We start from the raw sequence: 27,167 nt of genomic DNA on the forward strand, positions 1-27,167 counted from the left end.
TGTTCTTACAGTGTTATGAATTACTCAAGTAATTCCTCAAGTCATCTACAATTGAGTGAATAAGAAATACAATCATTTTGGCCCTCCTTGAAATTTGATAATGTAACTGAAACTGTGTCAGACCCATGCAAAAAAATGGATTTCATTAACTGCTTTAAAAATTTTGTTAGGTTTTGTTTGAGCATTCGCGTGTCTGCTTTCCAACTTCTAATGAGTATACAAGAATAGTTTTTTCATTGTTTATATTCTCTGAAGTATATGCATCTATATTTTTGTTTTTGTTTTGTGATGGCTTCTGTGTTTTACAGTCTGGCACCCAGTTGGAATTCACAGTTCCAACTAAATTGTGAATTCGTTAGAGAAAAGGGCTTGTTACTTTATTGTTATTTGTACCTCCATTGTTGAAAACAGTGTTTGCCCAGTAGTGGATATTAAATAAATGTCTAGGAAACAGAAAAGGAGGGAGGAACACATTGGTAATTTGGAGAATGGCAGACTTATGTCCTTGGAATTCAAATTTTGGTTTTGCCTGTGTTTGTGCAAGCTTTGAATTCATTTAGTGTATTTATGCCTAATTTCAAATTCCTTCTTTGATATATGATAGTTGTATCTGTATCTGGGATTTGATTTTAGTTCCTGTGAAGTGTCATTATAGTTGGTATTGCATTTTTTGCACTAACTGTATTTGGATCAGGTGTTTAAAGCCCTTTGTAGTTCTTTGATTTTTATGATTTGTAAATTTGGTATTTCCAACTCTAACAATTTTTAGTAATTGACAGGTATTTCTATTTTTTATAACTATACCTTAATGGTTACAGAAAATTCACAGTAAGTTTTTGGAATGTTAAACAAATTCTGCCTTTAGTTTTTCATTCTCCAGAACCTTTATGGTGCTCATCTGAATATATTACAAATCTAAATCTTAAATATTATTTATAATGGAAGATAGTAAACAATGCAAAGAAATCACAAAGTAAATTTTAGTGTTTTTCTCCTTAAGCTCACAACAGAGAAACCAAATAATTAAATAGACCACATTCTTAGGATAGACTGAGCCTAATTTAAGTATAAAACACTCCCTTCATTGTTTAACACCTCATTGCAACTGACATCTCCCCTACAGTGTGAGTCAGCTGGAGGCTTCGCTATGTAATTAATGCATAATTGAAACCTCCTCCACACAATTATAGTACTGGCTGTACCCCATAGCTCATTTGGCATAGATTTTATTTGGTTTCATGTAAAATTAAGGATTTTTCAATTTTTCAGCCCTTCAATAAAAAATGAAACAGAACAAAACCTACCATATCTTTAACATCCCTAAATAACAAAATTAAGGTTATATTATGAAAGTATTAATAAGTACATTTTACATATAATTATAAATGTTATCTTGAGAGAAGTTTTAGTAGGACTATAAGTTTATTTAAATAAAATGATTGGATGGCACTCAGGATTCTGGCCATGATGATAGAGGACAGAGTTCCAGAAGAGAGATTGCATGTAGAGAGTGCTTCAAATATATCTAGAGGGTTCCCCTCACATTTAGTCAAATACTATTGAGCACATTCATGTGAGAAAACTACCTGAGGCCTGGGGAAGAAGCAGGCTGAACAATTACTGGAGTTTACTCTGGACCATGAATAGTTTGTTCCCAACAGCCACAGGTAGTGCAAAAGGATTCAACCACTTTGGAAAACAAATACAGTTTCTTTTTTCTTTTTCTTTTTTTTTTCCTCGTTACTTTTAAGATACTATTGCACTACATTCTAGCTTCCTGTGTTGGTTCATAGGTCACCCGTTAGTGTGATAATCAGTCCTATGAAGGAAATCTGCTTTACCTGGTTATTTTATTTTATTTTATTTTATTTTTTAAAGATTTTATTTATTTGAGAGAGAGAGAATGAGAGATAGAGCACATGGGAGGGGAGAGGGTCAGAGGGAGACGCAGACTCCCTGCCGAGCAGGGAGCCCGATGTGGGGCTCGATCCCGGGACTCCAGGATCATGCCCTGAGCCGAAGGCAGTCGCTTAACCAACTGAGCCACCCAGGCAGACCATTTTAAATTTGTTTCTGTTCAACCTAGATGTAGATTTCTTATATATCCCACTTTAGGATTCATTAGAATTAAGTGTATGGATTTGTGTTTTTTGTCAATTCCGAGTCCTGGCCCTTTACCTGTGTATCTCCCCGCCCCTTTTCTCTTCTTTTTCTGGGACTTTTTCAATTTTAGTGGTTCGCTTTAGTTCTTTTTCAAATCTTTGGTCTTTTTAAAAGTATTTTTTTCTCCTGTCCATATTTGCAATCTTGTTTTATAAGCTTTGATCTTTGATGATTGCATTATTAGAAGTCCTTAGTTACCTTTTTCTTTTGACAGTTGTTTCTTTCATGATGGCTCTCATTTCCTTGTGTATTTAGTTTATCTAGTACATTTAATGCTTTCCATTGTCTTCATTTACTGTTCATTTTCCTTGGAATTTAAAATGAAGGTGGAGGGGAGGGGTAATCCAGAAAAGGTTTACATTTGTGTTTGCTAAGTACCTGGGAGCATTGCCAGTATTACATCACTTTAAATTAAATTCTCAGTTTGAGGTTTTTAAACACACAGACATTGTTGCTTTTTCTTTTCTATACTTTTCAAATTCCAATGTCAGGAAAACTATATTTTTAACCTGGGAAATATTCATAAACTTGCTCTGTTTTTAAAATAACGTAAAGTCTGTAATTTATTTAGCTATATCATTTATTTGGATTTTATTCTTTGACAATACTAATAAAATTATTTCAGTAGAACTGTACTTGTTTAAATAGTAATGACTTTGGTCATATCATCACCCACACTCCTTTACTCATGGAATGTAGAGTGGAATAAATAATTGCAAATATTGGATAAGTCAGTGGGCATCATAATATTTCTCCAAATCACATATATTCATCCATCACATCAGTTGTGCAATTCTGGTTATATTTGTTAGAACATCTTTAGTTGTAAATGATAAATACCAACTCAAAGTAATTTATCAAAAAATACTTTATTGACTCAACGTGACTGAACAGTCCTGGCTTCTGACAGCTAGACTTAGTGCTAAAATGATATAATCAGGAGCTCGTCTCTCCATCTCTCAGGTTCTCACTTTTCAGGTCCAAGAGGATTATCAAAAACTCCAGGTTACTGATGACAGTAGAAAGATAGTTCCTGTTTCCCAATAATTCCAGCAAAAAATCCAGGTTTAAGTCTCATTGGCCTGGCTTGGATAATGTGTTTATTGTTGCGGTCAGGGTGCTTAATCTTGCCTCAGATTCAAGTGAGGGCCAATTTACAATTCTGAGATTTGATTTTCCTTGCGATTGCCAGGGTGTTAATAAGGGCTAGGGGTGAGGTACAGGAAAAAGAGTGGGCAGTGGGTTTATTTCTAGCTTACCATTATATTGAATTTAATCCCTGAGAGTCCAACCTTTGTGAAAGAAGAAATTTATGTTAGATTCCCTCCCTTGAACAGAATTTAGGCTTTATTTCTTACTCCAGGATCCCAGGGAAATATAGTAAAAAAAAAAAAAAAACTTAAGTTTAATTAGTTTGCTAGTGCCTTCCATGGATAGAGAAATTTACATTGTTATTCTAACTTTAGGAGAGTAGGATAGAAGATCGATCCTTACATTATTACCACATGAGATCAAGGCTGAAAAACATTTTGAAAAACAGCTTCAGTGAAGCTACTATTCTAAAGACCTAGATATATTCAGAAATTAAAATAGTAGAGCATGTAAAAATTACAGGATGATAGTTAAAGAACCGTGTTAATGACTCTGAACTTAGTAAAACATCAACAAATATGTGAACATGCAAATGCTGTGTAACTCATTTCTTAATGCATTAGAAGTGAATTAGGTGTTTAATAGACTAAGAAGTTGGGTATTATAGATCACTCATTTGTATGTATATAATTCATTAAAGATTGTAAGTAATTTTGCATAAGTAATTTTATACTTTTACATTCAAAATTTCAAAAGCTAGAAAAGAGTGAGATGCAGTATTATATTTAAGAATGTAAACATTTTAATCCTATCTAGATATAGACTGAGATAAAGCATCTTTCTCCTGGCAGTGAGACCACTTTGTATCTGGAATGTAAGCTTCAAGGGGGCAGTGACTTTTTTTTTTACAACGATGTATATTGTATAACTTAGTACAGTGTATCACTGTTGACTTGATACATTTTTGTTGTTTTATATGAAAACTGTTTCCAACAATGCATGTCTGTTAATTTTAAAGTGTTTAATTATTCAGTGTTAGTATTACATTTGGCATTTTCTAAGTGGGTTTGATTAATAAATAACCAAAATCAATGGGTAGTAAAATGATTATCTGGAGGAGGTTTTTAAATGATATGGAAATCTTAACTTTTCCATCAGATTTGACATGGATATGAAAACAGCTCAGAAATGAAGTACAGTTTATCACAATCACCGTCTACTAAAAACTTTCATGAGTACAAGACTGGTATTACTAATGATGAATTCAGCATGTGATATTGAAATTTTTCGAAGGACTCTACCAAGTGCAAGCTCTCATGTATCCCCTCCACTCCATTTATCTATCTTAACCTTTAGAAGTGGAATGAGTCTCAATGTAATGACTGCGTTGCCCCCATTTAATTGGTGGTGCCAGACCATAGCTAATAAAATATGCTAATAGAGTGTGTATTAGGAGTATGCATATTTTTAAAAGAAGACTGTTTTGAAATGCTTTGTGAATACCAACAATCTAGAGCTGGCAACAGCTCTGCAGATTGCTGAATTATTTTTGTGAGAATATCTGTTGTTAGTACAGTGGAGAATTGAATCCCATGGTAGAGTTGGTAATTTACTAAATAACTAGCAGTATTTATACTAAGACAGTTGGCATATACTAATTTAATTCCTCCTTTAAAATTTGCAAAGCAACCCTGAAATTGGATAGCATTTTTCTAATTTTGCTAAGTCATAATCCATGAAAAGGGGTGTTCTGTGATGCTCTTAGGCTAAGTCACCTATTTGGGGAAAAGCCACATCATCCTCATGTCAAGTGACCTTTTGATTTATAATAAAATTTCCTTCTACTAGCATTTGAAAAATCAAGGATTAGTACGGTCTTTTATGTAACTTTGGAAAATGTTAAGTGCTAGATGGATTAATAAAAATTGTGTGTGTGTGAGAGAGACACAGATACAGACATACACACCAACTTATGGCCTATGTGAGCTGAGTGCTATCATGGAAAGGAAAGGTTATACTCCACACGTTGTGATCTGTACATGCAGAGCAGGTTCATTAAAAAAAAAAAAAAAGTTTGGTTTAAAACTTTCAATATAATTTATTTTCCCATTTGTATCACATTGAAACATTTGACCTTTTCTCATCTCTATTTTTTCAAAGATTTGTCCCATCAGATGAAAAGAAGAAACAAGGCTGCCAACGAGAAAATGAAACTTTAATACAGAGAAGAAAAGATCAGATGCAACCAGGAGGCACTGCAATTAGTGTCACAGTTCCTTATAGAGTAGTAGACCAGCCCCTCAAACTTATGCCTCAAGACTGGTAAGATGATCTATACTTTTATGTAGTCATTAAATTTTTTTTTATAATTAAAAACTATCATATTTTGTCATGAGTTCTAAATAGAAACTATGCCTGAAAACCATATTAATGTCTAAGTTGGTCATTAATAATGTTCACATTTTAGTAATACCTGAATAAATTTATATTTTGGCTAGCTAAACTTTATTTTACTTGTAAGAAACACTAACTTCAGGGGCGCCTGGGTGGCTCACTTGGTTAAGCATCTGACTTCGGCTTAGGTTATGATCTCAGGGTCCTGGGTTTGGGTCGTTGTTAGGCTCCCCATTCAGTGAGGAGTCTGCTTGCCCCTTTGCCCCTCCCCCGCCGCTCGTGTGCGCTCACTATCTCTCAAATTATCTTTAAAAAAAAAAAAAAAGAAACAGTTCTGGAAAACTTAGTAAAAACTCTTTCCACTATTTATTTGTTCTGGATCAGCCTTTAGAGCAAAATTTCCAAATAGACTGTTTTGAGAGCTATAGTTTTAGATTTTTGATTTGGAGAATTCACATTTTTGGGTAAGAAATGATAATTGTTACTTTTATTGTAGGGAATAATTTAATAAAAAGAATAACATGGGGCACCTGGGTGGCTCAGTTGGTTAAGCAACTGCCTTCGGCTCGGGTCATGATCCTGGAGTCCCGGGATCGAGTCCCGCATCGGGCTCCCTGCTCGGCAGGAAGTCTGCTTCTCCCTCTGACCCTCCCCCCTCTCACATGTTCTCTCTCTCTCTCATTCTCGTTCTCTCAAATAAATAAATGAATAAAATCTTAAAAAAAAAAAAGAATAACATTACTCCTCTGGTTTAACTCTCTAATTACATTAAAGTGTCCTTTAATAAAATATTAAGCTATTTATAACAAAGTGCCTATAAACTCAGATTCATGAATTATCTTAAATTATTTTATTAATCTAAACTGGAATAAAAATACAGAGTCTGAGAGTGCATCTCTGTGACATAGAGAATACAACACATTGATGAATTACCTGGTTTACCTTTGAAGTACTCATTCGTCTTCCCACATTAGGAAGTCAGGGCATTGAGAATACAAGTATGTTAAAAATTTATTATATGAAGTAAGATGAGAATTTCAGATAGCAAGTTTAAAAATTGTAGGAAGAAGGAAAACTACACCATTTGTTTTATATGTTTGTAGTTAGTTGCAGAAAAAAGACAGTATATACAGGTGCTGTCACCGTGCTACAAAACATTGCTTGTATATATTAGCTAGGTCCCTAGTCGTTGATGTCATAACCTAGGAATAATATTTTCCTTACCTTTTTTTCTTTCTCTGTTAATTGTCCTTTTAAGAATTCACAGAGAGTAGTATTTATATTATCCTGCTTACCTCTTAACCCTGTGAAACCCAGTAGGATCTAGGTGATGTCTCTCCAGATTTCCTTTAGTTTGGCAGGTACCTTGGGCTTTCAGCTATTGTATGGCACAAGCTATGTCATCAAATGAAGAGACCATTTAATAGTGTGCTCCGTTACCAAACATAGTTTTGGCACTATGGGACATATATCCTATGCAAGGAGGAAATTTTTTATTTAAGATTTAATGTTAGCCTTAGAGATTTTTTAGTAGATTAAGCATTTTAAGCTGTGGTTTTTCACAGTAACTTGAATTGTTGCTGTAGGTCTTTTACTTGAATAGAAGGTAACCCTGGTTTAATTCTCTGTTGGCTATATAGTCTTCATCTAATGCAGTGGTTATCAGAGTATGATCTGCGAACCTCTGGGCATTCCTAAGACCATTTCAGGGAATTGCAAGGTTAAAACTATTTCCATTATAGTACTGAGATGGCTGTTCTCAGGATTTACCAGTCCTCCCATAGGAACAGTAGCATAACCAGTGCACAGGAGTAATCATTGCCTCCCTTTCTCCTTCTCACTCCTCTTCTTCCCTCCGTTTCTGTTCTGACTAATGGACTAACCATACACTTCTATTTCCTCATCTGTAAAATGGGGGTAATAATAGTACTCACCTCGTTGAATTGTTTGGAAGATTCAGTGTGTTAACATATGTACAGTGTAAGGTGCTTAGAACAGCACTGGCACAGAGTGAATGCTCATAGTACATCTTAATTAATGTTAACTATTATTGTTTATATTATGGTTTTGTTCCCACTTTAGTTCTAGACTTAAACTGTTTATGGCCTTTGTACTTATAATTTCTCAATTTAATTAAATACTTTGTGAACTAATGAAAAATATGAGGGCATAGAGAAAGATTTGTTCTTTTTAGGAAAACAAAGTTGAATGGTTGGAAAGACAAGTTGCTTTATTTTTTATTTTTTTTTTTTTTAAGATTTTATTTATTTGGCAGAGAGAGACACAGAGAGAGAGGGAACACAAGCAGGGGGAGTGGGAGAGGGAGAGGCAGGCCTCCCGCCAAGCAGGGAGCCCAATGTGGGGCTCAATTCCAGGACCCTAGGACCATGACCCGAGCTGAAGGCAGATGCTCAATGACTGAGCCACACAGGTGCCCTGACAAGTTGCTTTAAAAAACACTAATGGGGTGCCTGGGTGGCTCAGTCAGTTAAGTGTCTGACTCTTTATCTCGGCTTGGGTCTTGATCTCAGAGTTGTGAGTTCAAGTCCCAGGTTGGGCTCCATGTTGGGCATGGGGCCTACTTAGAAAAGAAAAGAAAATGTTAATAGAATTTTGGGTGAGTGAAATGTAAACAATTGGAAAAATTAAAGTTTGATGGTTTTTCTACTCAAGATTACTTCCCAAATAATCAGAACTCAAAAATAAGGCCTTGGGGCTTTATAAAATGATTGGTGAGTTACTATAATTTATAATGTTTTTAATAAAAGAGTAAAGCATTTAAGATGTATTTGAATTTTAGATGATTTTCTTTTAAAACCAACTTTTTCAATTAATAGATCAAGTCTTGTTCCCTATCGCATTGGAAAAGTGGACCCTTATTCTAGGAGAAGGGCAGATTAAAGGTTAAAAAGATTGTGTATAAGGATTGTGTGTGTAATTATGTTTAAAAGGCTTAGGTGCAAAAACAGATGCATGGGAAGTGTAGCAATCATTAGTATGCTCTAATGATAACATTATAACAGTTATGTAATTTGCCTCACAGATTTGTTGACAGTAGATTATATCACATGAGCAATTGAGTCCTTTCCTTAAGGATTTATAGTAATCAAAGTTCATATTTAAGGTATTTTCTCAACCCTGGAGCTCTAACCCTGCCCCTTTTCTATTTATAGGGATCGGGTTGTAGCAGTTTTTGTGCAAGGTCCTGCATGGCAGTTCAAAGGTTGGCCATGGCTTTTGCCTGATGGATCACCAGTTGACATATTTGCTAAAAGTAAGATTCTCTTTATTTTTTACTGCTTATCCAATATAGAAATGGTCTTGCTTTATTTAAGAGAAAGCCATCTATGGCTCTTCATATATGATGTGTATATCAAAGGATTCCATTAACATATGCTAATTTTTAAGCACCTGTGAAATATTTTTAAAGTCTTTTTTTGAACATTAATATTTTTTGTGTACTTATATCTAAAAGTGAATTATCTCCCATTCCCTACATTAGGTCACTTAAAAAGCATTAATATTATTGCACATCCACAGATTTTTATTAAAATTGATGGCCAGTTTTTAAATGGGTTGACTTCCGCTGAACAGTAATGTGCAGTTAGGACTTAAAGTACCATGTGACTTTTACCAGCTATTTCCATTGTCTAGAATGATTGTAGCATGTTTGGCTTTTTCTTTTCATTCAAGTCTAAGTTCAAGTATTTTCTTCAGAGAATCCTTCTCTGGCCAGCCTGGAAATAACCATTACTTCTTTCCAGTTACTCTTTAAGCTCTTTTATGTTCATGATAGTACTTACTGTTGTTTGATATTCTCTTATTTACACCTTTACTGTAAGTCTTCCCTGGCTATAAAGCCAAGTTCCTTGGTGGGAGGAGCCTTTTCTGCCTTGTTCACCCTTGAATTGTCATCACAGAAGAGTGCCTGGCATAGGGGAAGCATTCAGTAGATATCTGTTAAATGAGCATTTCATGTGGCTTAGATCTTTTGGTATATTGATACAGTTAGATACACTAAACGTAGATTAATTTACTCTGGTTTTTGCAGTAGAGATATTCCAATTATTATTTAATTCGAGTACCCAATTAAGTTAGTAACCATAGTAAAATTGTTTTTTAAAAAACATTCTTATGAAACAAGTATGTTTATTAGAAATGACAACTTCAGTTATTATGAATGTAGATTGTGCTACTGTAAAATCCAGCCTCTTTTTTTTTTTTTTTTTTTTAAAGCAACCTCAGCTTTGTTAGTGGTTTACCACCATTCTTCCAAGATGGAAACTGCCCAAGCTTGGAAGTTTCAATCCTTTAATCTCTACTTTCATTCATTTTAGACAATGATTCTAATATTACTAATATTGTGATAGATTATTATGTTATTTCTGAAACTTGAATAATGCACAGGGTTGATAACTAGAAAGTTAAAGATACAGAGAGTGGGAATTTTAATGAAAGTAAAATGTCCGTGAACATGAATGTTTTACCTACTTGCTTGCCTTTTTGAATAGTGTTGCAAAAAAAAAATTATTATAATGTCTTCAAGATGTAAATGCTGCCTGAATTTCATTCAGAATGTAATGATGTTGTAATTTTTTTGTTCAGATTGTTAGTCTTCTGAAATTTAGATAGGAAGGACTTTTTTATACAGTTACCAGTTATGATTTTCTTCCATAAATTATTTCTTTTCAGTCTTCCTACTTTAAGCTCTTGCTTCTATCAGCATTTAAAATGAAAGTACTCTTCTTGCTGCTTCCATCTTAAAACTCTTTCTCTTGACCTCAACTCTAGCTCCTCTTTTGAATTGTCTCTACTAACTCATTTTCTATTCAGTTTTCAATTCGCTGTTTGGCTCTCTTGCTCTTCACTAAACTATTCTCACCAAACTTACCAGTGACTCAAATATTAGATACTTTTGACCTCCTTATCAAAATTTGATTCTCTTCATTCATTTCTTCCTTTTTAAAATGTTCTTTTCCAAGGGCTTGTTACTCTTTCTCAGATTCTCTAGCTACTTTTTGTCTGGCTTTCAGCTACCTGTTTATGTCTAGTTTCTCTTCTCCTTTATTATAGATAACTCTCTCAAAGAGATCTGGTAGCTTTCAGTTACCATCTATAACCCTCCCCTTTTTCTGTTAAGTCTCCAGCTTTATATTCTGGCTCTGTATATCTCACTAATTACGAGAGAACTCCTCTGAGGGTCCTGTTGGTACGTCAGACTCAACCTGTTCCAAATGGAATTGTCTTGTACTCTCCCTCTTCTCAGACTGTTTCTTTTTCTCAGTTTCTTTTGTAATTTTCCTAAGCCAGAAATTTAGGAATATATTACCTTTTAGCTGTTAGTATGTCTCCTTGCTTTTTACTCTGCCTTTTCTAGGTTTTCACCCATTCCCCCATAACACACATAGAAAATAGTAACATCTATAAAGCATGGGAGAAAACTGAGCATCTGTATGGGCCCTGGTAAAAACTTATATTTTCTTCATATTGCATAATAGAACACAGAATTTTAGAGAAGATATTAAGTGTTGATTTGTATAAAAATGGTAGTTACCAATGAGAAAATTTTTTCATGAGTATCTATATTATGTTGCCCCTTTGTCATCTGACATGCCATCATTGTACCTACTAAATATTATTCAAGAGCGTTGTCTTTTTTTTTTTTTTACTTCTTTGTTCCTGTAAAATATGTCGACGAGATTCATGCAGTTTGCAAAAAATGAACAGTTCTGAATCGTGTGAAGTATTTTGCTTTAGTATTCATTGTGCTACCAGATAGATGACTGGCTTTCTTATAAAAGAAGTTCGTTTGTTCTATTTTTTGCTGAGGATTAAAAACTAAAAGTCTTTTTTTGAATAAGAAAGATGTTTTATAGTAATGTCTTGGTGTAAGTTTGCTTGCCACCATTCCCTCATGCTAATAAAATACCTTGTATGATTAGAGAAACCTTATGCTTTCTCATTTGTGATTTAAACTTTTTGGACTCTCACGTTTCACCTTTTTTTTTTTAAAGATTTTTTATTTTTTATTAGAGAGTACAAGCAGGGGTAGCGGCAGATAGAGGTTGAGGGAGAAGCAGGCTCCCCGCTCAGCAGGGAGCCCGACATGGGGCTCAATCCCAGGATCCTGGAATCATGACCTGGACCGAAGGCAGCCGCTTAACTGACTGAGCCACCTAGGTGCCCCTCATGTTTCACCTTAAATTTTAAAAGTTGTCTATTCTGGTGGAAAAATAAGTACTATATAAACTAAATCTATTGAAATTAAGGAGTTGGGGACTGTAGGCTTTTATAGCTTTAGATAAATCATTTTTTAAAAATATAACTAATATATTTTTCAGAATGAGGGGTACCTGGGTGGTTCAGTCGGTTAAGGGTCTGCGTTTGGCTCAGGTCATTTTCCCAGAGTCCCAAGATTGAGCCCTGCATTGAGCTCCTTGGTCAGCAGGGAGTCTACTTGTCCCTGTCCCTCTGCCTCCTCCCCGGCTTGTGCGCTCGCGCTCTCTCTCTCAAATAAATAAATAAAATCTTCAAAAAAAGAATGATTTAGGGGCACATGGGTGGCTCAGTCTGTTCATTGAGCATCTGACTCTGGATTTCGGCTCAGGTCATGATCTCAGAGTCAATGAGGTTGAGCCCTCCATCGGGCTCATCACTCAGCAGGGAGTCTGCTTGAGATTCTCTCTCTCCCTCTGCCCTTCCACCCTTTCTCTAAATAGTTAGATAAATAGATACATATTTTTTAAAAGAATGATTTAAAGCACATCACATTGAGAAAATTAGAAAAGTGAAACGTAGTAAGGAAAATAGGAAGTACTGAAATGTTGACTTCAATTTAAAAATTTTTAAAAATTAAAATTTTTTATACAGATAAATATTTTGAAAATGGGTTTTCTGAAACTATAATATATAGCCCTTCTAATGATTCAGTTTAAATTTATTAAATTGAATTAAATTCAAAATGAATAATGTGGCTGATGAGGGGACCTTTAATTATATAAAAGCATAATAATTCTGAAGTAATGTTTATATGTTTCTTTTTGTGGGCACAAATGATTCATTTTGGATTTCCATCAAGAATTATACTTTGGGGGTGCCTGGGTGGCTCAGTCAGTTAAGCGTCTGCCTTTAGCTCAGGTCGTGATCCTGGGTTCCTGGGATTGAGCCCTGCATCGACCTCTGTGCTCAGAGGGGAGTCTGCTTCTTCCTCTCCCTCTACCTGCCACTCTGCCTACTTGTGATCTCTCTTACTCTCTCTGTCAAATAAATAAATAAACTCTTAAAAAAAAAAAAAGAATTACACTTCGTTCGATTCACTCTTAACATTGAAAGCCAGTAGGCCAGCCAGCAGTATGGAACAAGCAGTCCATAAAGTAGTTATCAAAAAAATTAACAAAGTTATTAATTTTTCTCTTTAGAGATCTCTAATACTAGATGATAATGATAGTAACAATTATATGTTAGAAAAAAAGTAAATTGAAAGAAAAGCTAAACATCTTACATGTGTACATGTGAGAACAGAAACTTCACAGATGGTAAATTGATTGCAAAATAAACTAGCCAGGTTGATTCAACTGGGTTATCAGGGAGAGGGAAAGATTGAAAGTCATACTTTATGGTCCATTTGTTAACCTTTTGCAATATACTGTACTTAGGAGATTTTGCCCTAGAGTCTTTTATTTGCCCAACACCCAGAATTAACTGTTAAAAATGAAAACCGGATAATTTCACCTTCTTACTCTAAACTTTCTAGTCGCTTACTATCATATGGGAATAAATTGATATTTTTTACCATAGCCAAATTCTACTTATAGGACATTGCCTACAAAAGAAGTTATACTTGTTTATAGAATGTGCCAAGCTTGCTTTCATTTCAGAACCTTTTTACCAGCTGTTCCGTCTGGCTGAAATCCTCTTATGGATCTTTGCTAGACTCACTTTTTATATCATTTAATTATCTACTTCTAGGTAACCTTCTCATGAGGCTTTCCAAATTTTTCTTTTTCCCTTTTCATCATTTCTTACCAAGTTCCATTAGTTCTTACTCCCTAATTATTTCTTGAATCTTTTTCTTGCCAGGCATATATCTTCTCCCAAGTTGAGCAAATCTCTTCTCTAGATTACTAAATTGTATCAGTAGTCACTGCTAAACATTTTGCAGTGATTCTCCCTATCTCTTAGATAAAAGTCCACACCCCTTAATATGGCCTACATGGCCAACATTGTTCTGAATCTGTGGTCTTAACCTTTTACCCATTTTTTACATTACTTTGTATGATGCAGTTCCACTAAAGTTCTTTAGTTCCTAGATGCAACCGTTTTCTCTTTGAGCATGTTCTTGGCTAATTGGATCACTTTTGTTCTGTGTTTGCCTAATTCTTACTCAAGCTTTAGATCTTAGATTAGAGGTCATTACCTATGTAAGCCTTTTCCGAATTCCTTGGTCTGGGTGAGGTAGTACTCTTATGTTTCTGTGATGTACTACACCTTTATCATACTGTATTTGAACAGGTGTTTCTTCTTTTTATCCTTCACCCAGAACATACGTGTTTTATCTTACCTTATTCTTCATTTCAGTTCCAGTGGCTGCCATGTATAAACCCTCAGTAGGTATTTATTGAGTTGAATGTTTTTGAGGATGCCACGGTGCTTATTAGCATCTATTTCAAAGATCACTTTGGTTATAATGTAGCTTCATTTGTTGAAGAAAGTTTGATTTTTTTAAAGTTTTTTGTTTGGTTTAGTTTTTTGGTTAATGTCTATATTGGATATTTTTATTCTTTTGTAAAATATTTTTATAATTTTGATTGCAGTTTGAATAAAAAATATTATTTCCCCCCATATAGTTAAAGCCTTCCATCTCAAATATGATGAAGTTCGTCTAGATCCAAACGTTCAGAAATGGGATGTAACAGTATTAGAACTCAGCTATCACAAACGTCATTTGGATAGACCAGTTTTCTTACGGTTCTGGGAAACATTGGATAGGTAATTCTGATCCTAAAATGCACTTACTTCTGCTTTATTGTAGTAATTTTCCTTTCTCCTCAGTTAGATTTTAAGTTCATTAAAGTTGTGAACATATCCCCCAATTCCCCTTTTCGAACATTGTCTGATTTGATGATCCAGTAGATAATTAACAAATGTCTTTGTTACATTGATCTTAGAAACAGATGGAGAAAGAGTGTATACCTGGATAGAAAGAACAGTAAACTCTGGGTCGGAAGACCTAGGCCTAGATTTTAATTCTGATTTTGTGATCTGGCTCTAATGAACTGTGACCTTTCTGAACCTTGTTTTTTGTCTGTCCAGGGGGCTTGGATTAAGTGATCCCTATAGTTTTTTGTTTTGTTTTGTTTTGTTTGCATCAAAAGGTCACTGACTGGATTTGTTATGGGTAGCTTGTGAAAGGAATTCAGTTTTTGAATTTATTTTAATTACTATTGTAAATAGGATTCTTAAAGCCTTTTTACAGTAATATCAGTTTTATAATTGGAAAATTTAAGAACAGCATATGATCATAATACCACTAAATTTATTCTCGTTGAGGTGCTCTTTAAAATCTGTCACTTTCTTGGTGTAAGTCTCTTGCTGAATATTAAGGGTTTTCCAAAGTCAGAGGTGACTGAGGTAACCCAGTGATTATAATATATTAAAGAGAAACATTTATTATTCTAGCCAGAAGCTCTGAGATTAAAGAATTTAATAAGAGGAATGTTTTTTCTGGCTTCAGAAGTTCTTATTCTGTATTTCCAAAGTACAGTATCAGGTTTCCAGTTTTTTAGAAAACAAAACATCCTGTACATTTTTGAATTTTAAGTTAAAATGTTAATTTATTTTTACATGTAATATTCTAAAAATCCTACAATTCCTGTAATCATTATAACCTATTATAATATTATTTTTCAGGTACATGGTAAAGCATAAATCCCACTTGAGATTCTGAATTTTACTTGGTTTCCCTTTTTTCTGGAGATCTGGATTAAGAAGCATGGATATACCTTGACCTAAAGACTGAGACTCAAGCTTTATGAATTTATCAAGAACTTACAAATGAAGAAGGTCACAGATCGATCTTTTATAAGACCTTATTTGATGCTTTATGCTTCAAAGGGATGATGCTTGTCATCCATATAAGCAAACTTTTTGGCTTACAACTATTTTTTTAATATTAGCCTTCTAGTCTGTAATGGAAATTGTATATTTTGATAGAAGTTTTTTCTCCATTGGTTAAATTAGCATTACTTAAAATTTGTTTCTTTAGAAAATAAATACAGGTTATAAATGTGTGTATATTTAGAGGTTAAAAGCCTCTCTAGGCCATCTTCTGATTTTTCAGTGCTCTATAATTCCTTTTATTGAAAATACTATGTTATGAATGATATTAAATTTTAGTCTCTGGAACTTCCAAAACTAGCAAAGGGATGTGACTATTTTGAATGAATCAGAATGTCAACTGTATGTATACTGTACCTATTCTTTATTTAAAAAAGAAAAATGAAAAATCAAGAACAATTCTTCAGCTTTGGTTGAACTGTTCAGCCTTTTCAAGACTTCTTTACTTAAAATGAATGAATACATTTAATGAATGTACATTCTTCTCACTGACTTTGGTGATTTTAAAACTTAGAATGATATTTCTATCTGTGCTATCTTTCCACTTGAAAAATCTCAAAACACAGATTAAAAACCTGTTAGGCTATAGTACTTTTTATTTTGGGAGCCAGAGTATGTTTGGGGGAAGGAAATATATTAGTCCTACTGCAATGTAACTTTAACTTTCTTATTTTTTCTCATAAGTTCACCTTTGATTCTTACTTTATATGTATGGCGTAGGATTTTGAGACTTCTATTTCTAGGCATGTTGATCTTGGAGTTCTTATCTTCCATTATCCCTAAATATTGATAAATTCCCCCAGACACCAAAGAACACATTTGCTTAATTAAGTGTCTGAAAAGAAACAAGATAAAAACACTGGTATTTTTATGTGCGTGTTCAATATCGTATAAAATATAAAACCTATATTTTAACTTAGTAAAATATTTTACTACTTCTCTACTTTAGAGTGTTGCATCCAAGGTACAAATGAATGAGCATTTTCCTTGAGTCTTGATTTCACCTTTTATTACTTAAAAGCAACTTGGAACCTCTACTCCCCTAAAGAGTTTTTGCCATTAGGATCGTTGCTGATCTTTCATCTTGTGTCATTTTTTTCTCTATCCCCCCCCCGCCAAGTGATTTTTCTTAGGTCAGCTTTTTTTTTTTTTTTTTTTTGGGTAAACATTTAGCTCCTCCTTATGTTATGCTGACATTACCTAGCCTCATTTTGAAATTTAATGCTATCATAAAAATGAGAAGCACTTACTATTTATTTTTAATCACAAAAGTCCATACCAGTAGTGAATAGGAAAAGTATTTATTCGTATGGAATTCACTAGGTTCTTAAGAAAAGCAGTCAGCATTTTAAATTATTAGATTGTAGGATATTTATAAGGTTTGAACAGATTCTACCCCCTTCCATTCTTTGCATCCTCTCTTCTTGAAAACAAAAGAGAACTCAAATTTGTTCACTTTAAAATTTCTCAGCATATAAACTGTCTTCAAAATAAATTATGTATTGTATAAACTTTCTCCATGATGAAATCGTCGAGGACTAGAATCTGTGATATTTTAATGTAAGATTACTTGTTAAGACTACTACAAGTGGACAAGAACTACCTTTCTATAAAGATTTTTAGTATTTATACTTATGTCATATAAGAAATTTACTTGATACAGAGTGTGGTTAAAATTGGGAACATCTACTTTAAACAGGGTTTATTTTTCTATCTTGAATTTGCCTTATGTATATTCAAAGGCTTCTGGAAATACTGTAAAGGAACATTAGGAAAAGTACAAATATGCTGTGCTATGTATTTTAAAATCAGACCCTTAGTATGTACTTATTTTTTCTTTTTTCAGTAGTTCAGTCCCTTATTTAGGTCCATGTAATTAATTTAATAGCCATTAATTCCAAAAACAAATTTTTTTCAGCCAATCATTATCTCATGACTCCCAAGTCCTACAGCAGCACCTATCACTGTGCCTTGCACATAGTAGGCGTTCAGTAAATAATTTATATGCATGAATGATTTTTCAGTGTGACAGATTTATTACAAAAAGTACTCTTTGACTAGGTCTTAGAGTTTGAAAATACAGAATTACAGGGAATGAAGAGGTATACATGGATATTTTAATGGAAATGAGGTATGCATTAATAAACTTGACTTACCCGGAAGTTTCTGTTAACTGGAGACACCCTTGTCTTGTCCCACTGGTAAAAGAAAATTCCATTTCTTTCTTTATAGGACCCTCTTCTGAGTCAGGTACCATTAAGAAGCTTGTTGGTTTCAGTCAGTAACTCTCAGCCCTGACTGCACATTACAGTCATTTGGGGGACCTTTTAAATATACTATTGCCTGATTCCTGATTCTGATTTAATTTGGGCTGAGACCTGATCATCAGTATTTTAAAAAAGTTCTTTAGGTAATCTCATGTTCAGAAAGGATTGAGAATCACTGATTCAATTTGTTGTTGAAAACAGTGCCAGTATTAAATGTTTCCTCCTCCCCTTTCCTCATCTCTCCTCTCCTTTTTCTTTTTTCTTTTTTCTTTTCTTTCCTTTCCTGCTTTTTTTTTTCTTTTGATGACCACCCTTTACACTAGACCATCCCCCTTATTGATGGTATTGGTCTACAGTTCCACATGACAAATTCAAGTCTTATTTATTTAATATAGGAGTATTTTGCTGTTTAATATTTAAACAATGTTTAATATATTTCATTATAAACTAGTATTACAGTTTATGATTTGTTTCCCATGTGTCCATATCTTTTACTAACTTTTTTTTAACAGCAGCATGACAACAGTCCATACAGAAATAACTAGTTCATAATGAGGAAAATTTCATAATTAGTTTTTAAGGTAGAAGAAAGTAAAGTATTAATTTCTTATCTGCCATGCAGAATTAGAGTTTGCTTATGAAAGGGAAGAGGCATACTTTTTAATTGGTCTGCACAGAAAAGTAAAAGTAAATTATTCATTTAAATAAAATTCATTATCAAACATTGAAGGAAATATTTTTCCTAAATAAAAATTTTTGTGACTCCTAACAAAGTTAAAGTGATACATTTTTTTTGGAGGGTGGGGAGGGCATATTTAGTTGACATATTTCTTGCTATATAACAATTCCATTTTATTGGTATTAACAATAGAAATGATGATAGGATATACATATGTGGCCAGAAATAAAGTGCCACTTTGTCAGATAACGATTATCTGAGTCTTAGTTGTTGAACTAATTAGTTTTTGAGACCAGCAGTATATTATAAAAGCTAATCAAAATTAAAACATGAAAATAAATTTAAGTACATGCGCCTTAATATTACTTGACTGAATTTTTATTCACTTGGATTTGATAGTCAACTGGTTACCCTAACCATAGTAAATTAACTTTATAAAAGGACAAATGACTGAATTTGACTTAAATTAAGAACTGGATTAGGAATTTTGAAATGCTGTGTCCTATATATTCTGGCCTATCCATTGCCACATTTGGCTGTATTGTGGTGCCAGCATGGTTTCTATATTAATATGTTGGAATAACTAAGGAAAAATTGAAAATGTATAAATAGGTGTATAAAGAATTTAGTAAATGCATAATAGGCAATAATACTTCCAGGTCATTGATCTGTTTGGGCTTATGTGTATTATTTTAGGTAGTTTTTATTAGAGTATCTTGGGAGTTATAAATGTATGCCATTTAAATGAGTAAAGCTAATGAAATTTTATTGCCAAAATTCAAAAAGTGGGGGCTGCTATGTCAATTTTAAGTAAATGATGTATCTGAGAATTTTGTTTGCTACTGAATTCCCTTTCTATCCAGTTTAAGTTTACTAAAAGTTACTTAACCTCCAAGTTTGATTATAGTGCTTTATATATAATGTAGTTCATTTACATGGTGTAGGCACTATAAATGATTGTTTTGCCACCAATTTGTATTATTTCTCAAGCAAAGTGGTTCTTGAATGGAGCTTAAATTTGGGCCATGTGATCTGATAAAATGTTCGGTGATTCTTACTCCATTTCAGTGGATTTTTAAATTTAAAGTTTAATTGTAAATAAAACATTTTGTAGTACTTTACTTCAGTCTTGGGGACATGCCCACCCCACTTCTACCCTGCTCTTTATCCCTCCAGCCAAAAAATCACAACCAAGAATACGGAAACTGTATTATGGGGTAGGATATGGATGATGACCGTCTTTCCATAAAAGGATTTATGAGATTTTTCAGGCATAGTATTTCTGTTTTGAAAATAAATGCAATGTGAGTTTTCACTTTGAAAACTAATGAGTTAAGTACATTTATAGTCTTCTGTTAATGAGTTAGATAACGTAGAGAATCATAGTTCTTCCTAAAAGTACCAAGCCACATGCTCTATTGAGCTTAGTTTGCTTATGGTCCAATATACTATCTCCTTTATTGTTTTAATAGAATTAATCATCTTTACAGTTTGAGTACCCTGATTTTAACATTTTATAGTTTGAAAACAAACTGTACTCTGCATATAATCAAACCATTAACAGCATCATCCTATTGGTTGTGCCAGTGATAATGTGTGACTCTTTTGCAATGAAATTTCTTTAATGAAGAATTTAATGGGCCCTATTCAAACTTAATTTCCATTCAGTTCATAAGTGCCCACTAAATATGTTTTATCCTGCTCTTCTGTTCATGTGGATCATCTGCTCTTAGGCAGATGAGCATTCACATAACTAAAATAGATATAGCAAGAGTTGTAGATGCTGTTGGATTTTTTTCAAGGCTCAAAGGTGCTAGTATATAACAGCACATTGCCAAATAAGCTTTTTTTCCTCTCATTTTCTAAAACACTTTCCATTTTTATTTAATCGTGTAATGATCAGGTGTTTAACATAAAAAGTAGCTCTAGAGAAGGATGTATTGTTGAATCATAATTATTTGTAGGTACTTTGTCACAGAATTATAGTTTATAATTATAATTCATCATCCAGAGAATGTTGATTTATACTACACAACTAATGTAAATAGGGCTCAGGCTATATAAGAAAGAAGAAATCAGAGATTTGGTTAATCACACTTGAATATTTTTTTGGACTGTACTTGATTTACCAAAAATTTCCAAATGGAAACCCATTGAGTTACACAACATTCACTGTGATAAAATATGGTAATTTACACTCAAAGAAGAACTGCATTCATGGAGTTTACCATGTTAAAAATGTAAATATGGTAATGGCATCAATTTCTCTTTTTAAAATTGTTAAATAATATAAATATGTTTTTCTTTAAAATGGAATAGTTTGAAATTTTATCAAGTTGGTGTGTGTAATGGTTGGGGAAGATCAAATGAGCTTGCTCATGGCTTATTCGATTATTTTAGCCCTATTGGGCATCACTAATGTTTATGGCATTTTGACTGTAAAACAGTTTTAAAGTATTTGTATTCTTAGTTATGTGTTTTTATTTCATTATACACCATTGAGTACAAAAAGGAAGTGTAAGGGTTACTGATGATGAAATAAACTGGGGGGCATTAATGTAGTTGATGTAGGAATTTGAAGAGAAAGAAGAAATTATATGGGAACTCCAGCTCAGTGGGAAAAAATGTAGTAGGATTTGGGCAGTGATGTATCTTTTGGGGGTTTATACATAAATTTAAGTGAAACTAGGCAAACCTGTGGTATGAAATTTCTCCAGCAGCATTTAGTGGCTTGATTGCAGGTGTAGAGAAAAATAGATTTTCAACTTTTGATGGAAGTAAAAGCAGGCCGGGGAGGTGAAGATACTCACAAGTGATGATTTATAGTACCAGGATATGGAATCTTAGCTCTTCAAGGAATAAACAATATAAGGGAGGTGGTGGATTGTATGAAAGTGGGGCTGATCCATGAACTGAAATCTTCAGTGAAATGAAGCTAAAAATAAGTCTGAAAGAGAAGAGAGGATGGGATATATGAAATCAAGAGTTCAGAGGTGATAGGGTATTGATGAGGGAAAGTCAAGAACTTGGAAGTGACTGAGATAGGAGAAGAGCTCTTTGGAGTCAAAGATCTGAGACCGTGGTTACTTATGTGAGTGTTGAAATAACGACAAGAATAGGGCTGGCAGGGAAGAGAGCCACAGGCTATGACTCGGGTCGATGGCAACAAGAAAATTGTAAATGGATAGCATGAACTTTAAGGACCCATGCTCAAAATCATTGGCTTTGTATCAAGAGATCAGTGAATGTACATTTAGATATTTCAGGATTTTTTTTAAGGGTATAGATCATTTCAATGCCCCCCTCTAACTTTTTTTTTTTTTAATTATGTGCATGTTCCATTAGCACAGATTATGAGGGCTTTCATTGTACTAAGTCCTCTCTGACAGCCTTTCTACCTTCTCTGAGTCTTATTTTCCCCAATTTGCTCCCACATCAGGCTAGTTCTTGTATTCTTTGCCTCTTCTGTAGTGTAATGGTAATGGAGTGGATAAAATTCTTTTTTTGGAAGACCTGAGCACCACTCTGTTCTGAGGGTCCATAACGTGCCCAAACTTCTAGTTGTATGTACATCTCATTTCTGAGGGAGAACACCATGAATGGTTCCCAAAGTGGCTACAGGGTACTGGAAAAAAGGAATACCTGGAAGTACTGGAGGTTGTAAAGGGTTTTTCATTGACTTTTCTATGGGCATCTTCTTATTCTCAGTTTGTTTTGTTCTAGATTGTGGTTGAGGATTCTTGGAATGTTGTCAGCTTTCTTTTCCTACAGTGAGGTGGGTTAGATGTTATTTTGAGCCTAATCTAAATCTTACCTGAATCTGTTTCTTTCTTTGGTTTCCTTGTTAACATGAGGTGGTATGTGTCTTTTCTTGTTTGGTGGCTGATGGTTTACTGTTTTTCCTTTTTTCTCACTCCCCTACCAATTGTTAAGTGTGATGGAGCTCTGATCGTACTTCATTGTCTTCACCCAGAAGTGACCTTACGTATTCTTGATGGAGGAAACAAGCCATGGACTTCTCAATACTGTATCTCAAAAACGTGTGCATATAATAATCTTTCTTTCCTCCTATTACAGTGATTTAAATGTCCGGTCATCCATCAAGGACTTGTCTATTCATATGTGTTCTCCTACAACCTCCCCCCCACTATCATCAGTTTTGCCCTATTACTGTTTCTTCTCTAGTTTGTGTCTTTATCCTGTCATACCCTGTACTTATCCCTTCCACCCACATTTAAACTGGGTTGCACCTTTCATCTTAAACAGGGTTCTAGGGAGGTGGCTTGAATATGAGCACCTCACTCTCGATTCATGGAATTAGAGGAAAAGAGTGCAGTCCACATGTGTGGTACTAGGAAGACTAGCTTCAGAGTACCTGCTGGGCTACTGCATGGTGGGCTCTCAGTTCCTGTTTGTTTGGGTCCTGGCAGCTTGCTGGTTAACACATCCTCAGCCCACAGAAGCAGAGGTAACTGGCTTGTTTGTATTGCTCGTGGGTTTATTGCCTCTCAGACTGTCCCACAGTTTGACTTGTGCCAAAGGGTGAATGAGCCGACAAAGGAAAATAGTCTAGAGAAGCCTAAAAAACAAACAAACAAAAAAAACTCAGAAGTGGGTGGTGGTGAAAAAGAATTGCTGGTAGAGATGGATGGCAACTTTAATTTTGAAAAAGCACATGAGGAAATTCACAGTGTGAAGTAAACTTTCTGTAAATTAAAAGCCCAACACATTAAAATGTAGTAAAAGTGGGAAATGGCCATCTTGAGGACCAAATTAGTGGCCTGGAATTTGTGCAGTAGTAGTACTCTCTAGAAAAGCAAAACCCAAAGACCTGGAGATTGTAGTAAAAATGAAAACACCTTAAAGAAAAGTTTAGGATATTTAACGTGAATAAGTGAAGAAAAAAGGAAACAGACTTAAAACAATTCGTAAATACTAGAGGACAGTTACACTGGTTTGAAAGGGTTCTTGCTATATAGGTTCCATGTAACATCAAGGGCATGAAAGACACCTAGGTGGACATTTCATTCAAATATTTATTGTCTACTTCATGGCAGTGATAACTGTTTTAGTCGCCAGAATTCAGGGTGAACAAAGCATTGAGCCATGCCTTCATTGAGTAGGAAGAGGTAGACAATGAGAAGATGAATAAATCTGTCACACGTGAATAAGTGATAAAAAAAGTGACAGTGTTGGGATAAGGTAGAGGCAAGATTTACTATTTTATATGGGGTGACATTTGAGCAGCAATTTGGAGGAAGTAAGGGAACCAACCTCATAAATATCTGGGGAGAAAGTACTCCAGAGAGCGAACAGGAAGTTTAAAAACCTTAAGGTGGTATCATAGCTGCGACTCAAAGACTGGCAAAGAGGCGCCTTGGGTAGAGCCGAGGGAGCAAGAACAGTAAGAGTGAGCACAGAGTGGCAGCAGGAGAAAAGATCATGTGGGGCTTTGTAGACTGTTGTAAAGCCCTTGGCTTTTATTCATTTGTACATATGGGAAGCCACTGGAGAGTTTTTGGGCAGAGGAGTGACCTCATGTGACTTTTAGTTTCAAGAGTCACAATGCTGTTGGAAGATAGACTGTGAGGAGTAAAGGCAGAAGCTGGGAGACCAGCTCATTAGATATTTCAGTAATTTAGGTAAATCATTAGGGCTTGGACCAATGTGGTAATTGGTGGAGGCGTGACAAATAGATTCTGGAAATAATTTAAAAGTAGATGGATTGGGTGCGGTGTGTGATAATAGAGTCAACAATCAGGTTTTTTGTTTTGGCTTTTGCCTAAATAATTGGAGGGATGGAGTTTCTGCTTACTATGCTAGGAAAGAATTGTGTAAGGGTCAGATTTGGGGATGATAGCTGAGGGAATCAGGAGTTTTGGGGAATGTTGAGTTTGAGATGCTTGTTAGACATGCAGGAGGAGATACTCGAATTCTTCAATTTCAGGGTAAAGAGAGGAATTTATAAAGGAAAAAAATCAAACCTCCAAGCTTTAGAGAATGGCTACAACTAAATCTGTTTCCCAGTTGAGACCATTTATCTTGAGGCTATGCAAGGATCCAAAGAGTGTATCTCCCAAGTAACCTCAGTTGAAGAAAATGCACATTAGAACTTTTAAGAACTTCAAACAAATAAAGACCTGTATTCTGTGGTAGAGTGGGAATTTGTAATGTTAAGTGGTAAGTATTCTTGAAGCAGGAAAGACATACTACCTGGAAAATCTCATCATTAACTTTAACTACTAAGCTATCTCAGTAAAACCTGGAAGTGAGGCCTGAGCAGGGAGTAAAGAGGGAAAGCATCCTAAATTTCTTATCCCTGATGAGAAAAATGATTTTATGGAAGATGAACAACACTTGTTCTTGCAACTAATCGGAAGTTCTATATTTTTGACCAATAAGTTTTTCATTTTTTTTAAAGATTTTATTTATTTATTTGACAGAGCACAAGCAGGGCGAGTGGCAAGCAGAGGGAGGGGGAGAAGCAGTCCTCCCACTGAGCAAGGAACCTGATGCTGGGCTTGATCCCAAGACCCTGGGACCATGACCCGAGCTGAAGGCAGACGCTCAACGGACTGTGAGCCACCTAGGTGCCCCGACAAATAACTTTCTAAAACCCACTAAAGCACTTTGGAATATTTAGAAAAAAACAAACAAAACATTGTATTAAGGTTTTGGAGATTTTTAAATAGGTCAGGAAATTATTTCCAAGTTGTTAAATTGTGAAGATACGGACATTTTGATAGGTATTATGTTTTCAGCTGCAAAAGCACAAAATAAATTTTTTTCCAATAACCATTTTTAAAATGTTCTTTCCATAGCAGTTTTTTCCCAGCAGTAATTACTTTCTTGTTCATTCACACTTCTGATCATCTGACTTCTGATCAATTTCTAACCTTGTTATTTGGCAAAGAGCTAATTTAGTTTTAAGAGAAAGGTCAACTCTGTCATTTTCTTGTTCCCACTTGCTTCCATTATTACTGTTATCTTTAAGGTATTTTTGTTTGTTCATTTTGTTTTGTTTTTCTCAGAGATCTCTCTATGCCACTTTTCTATTTTGTAAAGTATAAAGTGTTGTCTGTCACACCATGCTGGATGAGGGAATGAGAATTGCACTGTCCGGTCTTTTTCTTCCCTCAATTCACCTTGTACTGTATAGAGATCAAGTGAAGGCATCTGTGTCAATTCATATATTAACTATTAATAAAGCTTAATTTAACTGCAAATATATATTTTAGTGTCTTCTTCCTGCACCCGACTAAATCATCTTGCATGCTCCGTGGAGTGTGCATGCCCTACCTGGGGACCAATAGCATTAAGTAAAAATGTTTTCATACAGTATTTATCAAAAAGTGTGTGGACCAGGAGCGTTAGCATTCCAAAGTGGGGGTGAATTGTGTAATTGTTCAAGTACAGATTCCTTGACCTTTATTTCAAATTTACTGAATGGGTTTTTGTGGTGTGAGAAAGCTAAAGAATCCACATATTTAACAAGATTCTCATGTGATTCACGGATGCACTATTTTGAGAGTCATTGACTTTGAAAACCTGAAGCCAGATTATATTTTCAACCTCATCAAATGCTTCCGTCCCAAAAACTTAGGTCCACATATACCGCTTTGCAGTCTTTCAACATGCCATCCTTTTTCATAGCTCCATGCCTTAGTAAATGTTCCTTTCCCTGTATAGATGTTCTTACCTTTCAAGACAGTTCAAATTCACACCTGTGAAATGTACATCTGTACTTATCAAATAACACATTTGTGTTTTTGTGATTTCTGCCCATTGTTTGCCAATGTTAGTCTTGTCCCATATGAGAAAAAAAATCAGACCGTACTTAATGCTCTTAAAACCAATGGAACAGAGATAGATGTGTTTGCATCAATGTCATCTATGTTGATTGATTTAAGAATGGAAAACCAACTCTTCATTTCCCACATATATGATATCTACCTCACTTTAAAACCTTAAAGAAATCTATGTGAGGATTATCACAGAGATTGTCTCGGAAGAAATGAAACACAATAAAATATATATGAAAAACTAAACAAAGGTATACCAATATCCAATAAGAAGTAAGTATTCCCATTTTTCTTCTGTATGTTTATAGCACCAGTGCACTGTAATTAATCATATTTCAAGATGGTAAGGTGGACCAGTTAACAAGTTACTGTCTCTCAGCTCTAAATCCACCCTTCTTGGCCTGATTTTGCAATGTCGAAACTGGACCCTGTACAGGTTTCTCCTGCACAGGCTTGATGTTAAGCTGTCACTGGAGGAACAACATAAGGCCATAACAGAAGAGTTTCTTTTTCTGTTTCTGGTGTCCTGTGTTTGACTTCGCTGCCATCAGCAGCAGATTAGCATGCAGAAGGTCTGGGAGCACCCATTCAACGGCTTTCATTGATCATCTGCAGCCCACACCTTCCTGAAAGCTACTTTGCTCAAGGGAACAG

The 27,167-nt window shown here is 34.7% G+C and overlaps 1 protein-coding gene across 3 annotated transcripts in view; it reads left to right on the top strand.

The window, feature by feature from the left end:
* CDC73 (cell division cycle 73) overlaps positions 1-27,167 on the top strand; it is a 194,481-nt gene that overhangs the window by 87,791 nt on the left and 79,523 nt on the right. Inside the window, exons 14-17 of one of the 3 annotated variants that reach the window (XM_025892300.2) lie at positions 5,416-5,577; positions 8,823-8,923; positions 14,496-14,637; positions 15,559-25,937. In XM_025892300.2, coding sequence (XP_025748085.1) covers positions 5,416-5,577; positions 8,823-8,923; positions 14,496-14,637; positions 15,559-15,595 — 442 coding nt within the window. In that variant the 3' untranslated portion in view covers positions 15,596-25,937. Of the gene's footprint in view, positions 1-5,415; positions 5,578-8,822; positions 8,924-14,495; positions 14,638-15,558; positions 25,938-27,167 lie in introns of those variants that run through there. The other 2 variants (XM_025892302.2, XR_012375657.1) reach the window with 2 other exon arrangements.

Source organism: Callorhinus ursinus, unplaced genomic scaffold, assembly GCF_003265705.2.
Source record: "Callorhinus ursinus isolate GAN/ISIS: 27379988/994484 unplaced genomic scaffold, GSC_fseal_2.0 scaffold54, whole genome shotgun sequence".
Lineage (NCBI taxonomy): Eukaryota > Metazoa > Chordata > Mammalia > Carnivora > Otariidae > Callorhinus > Callorhinus ursinus.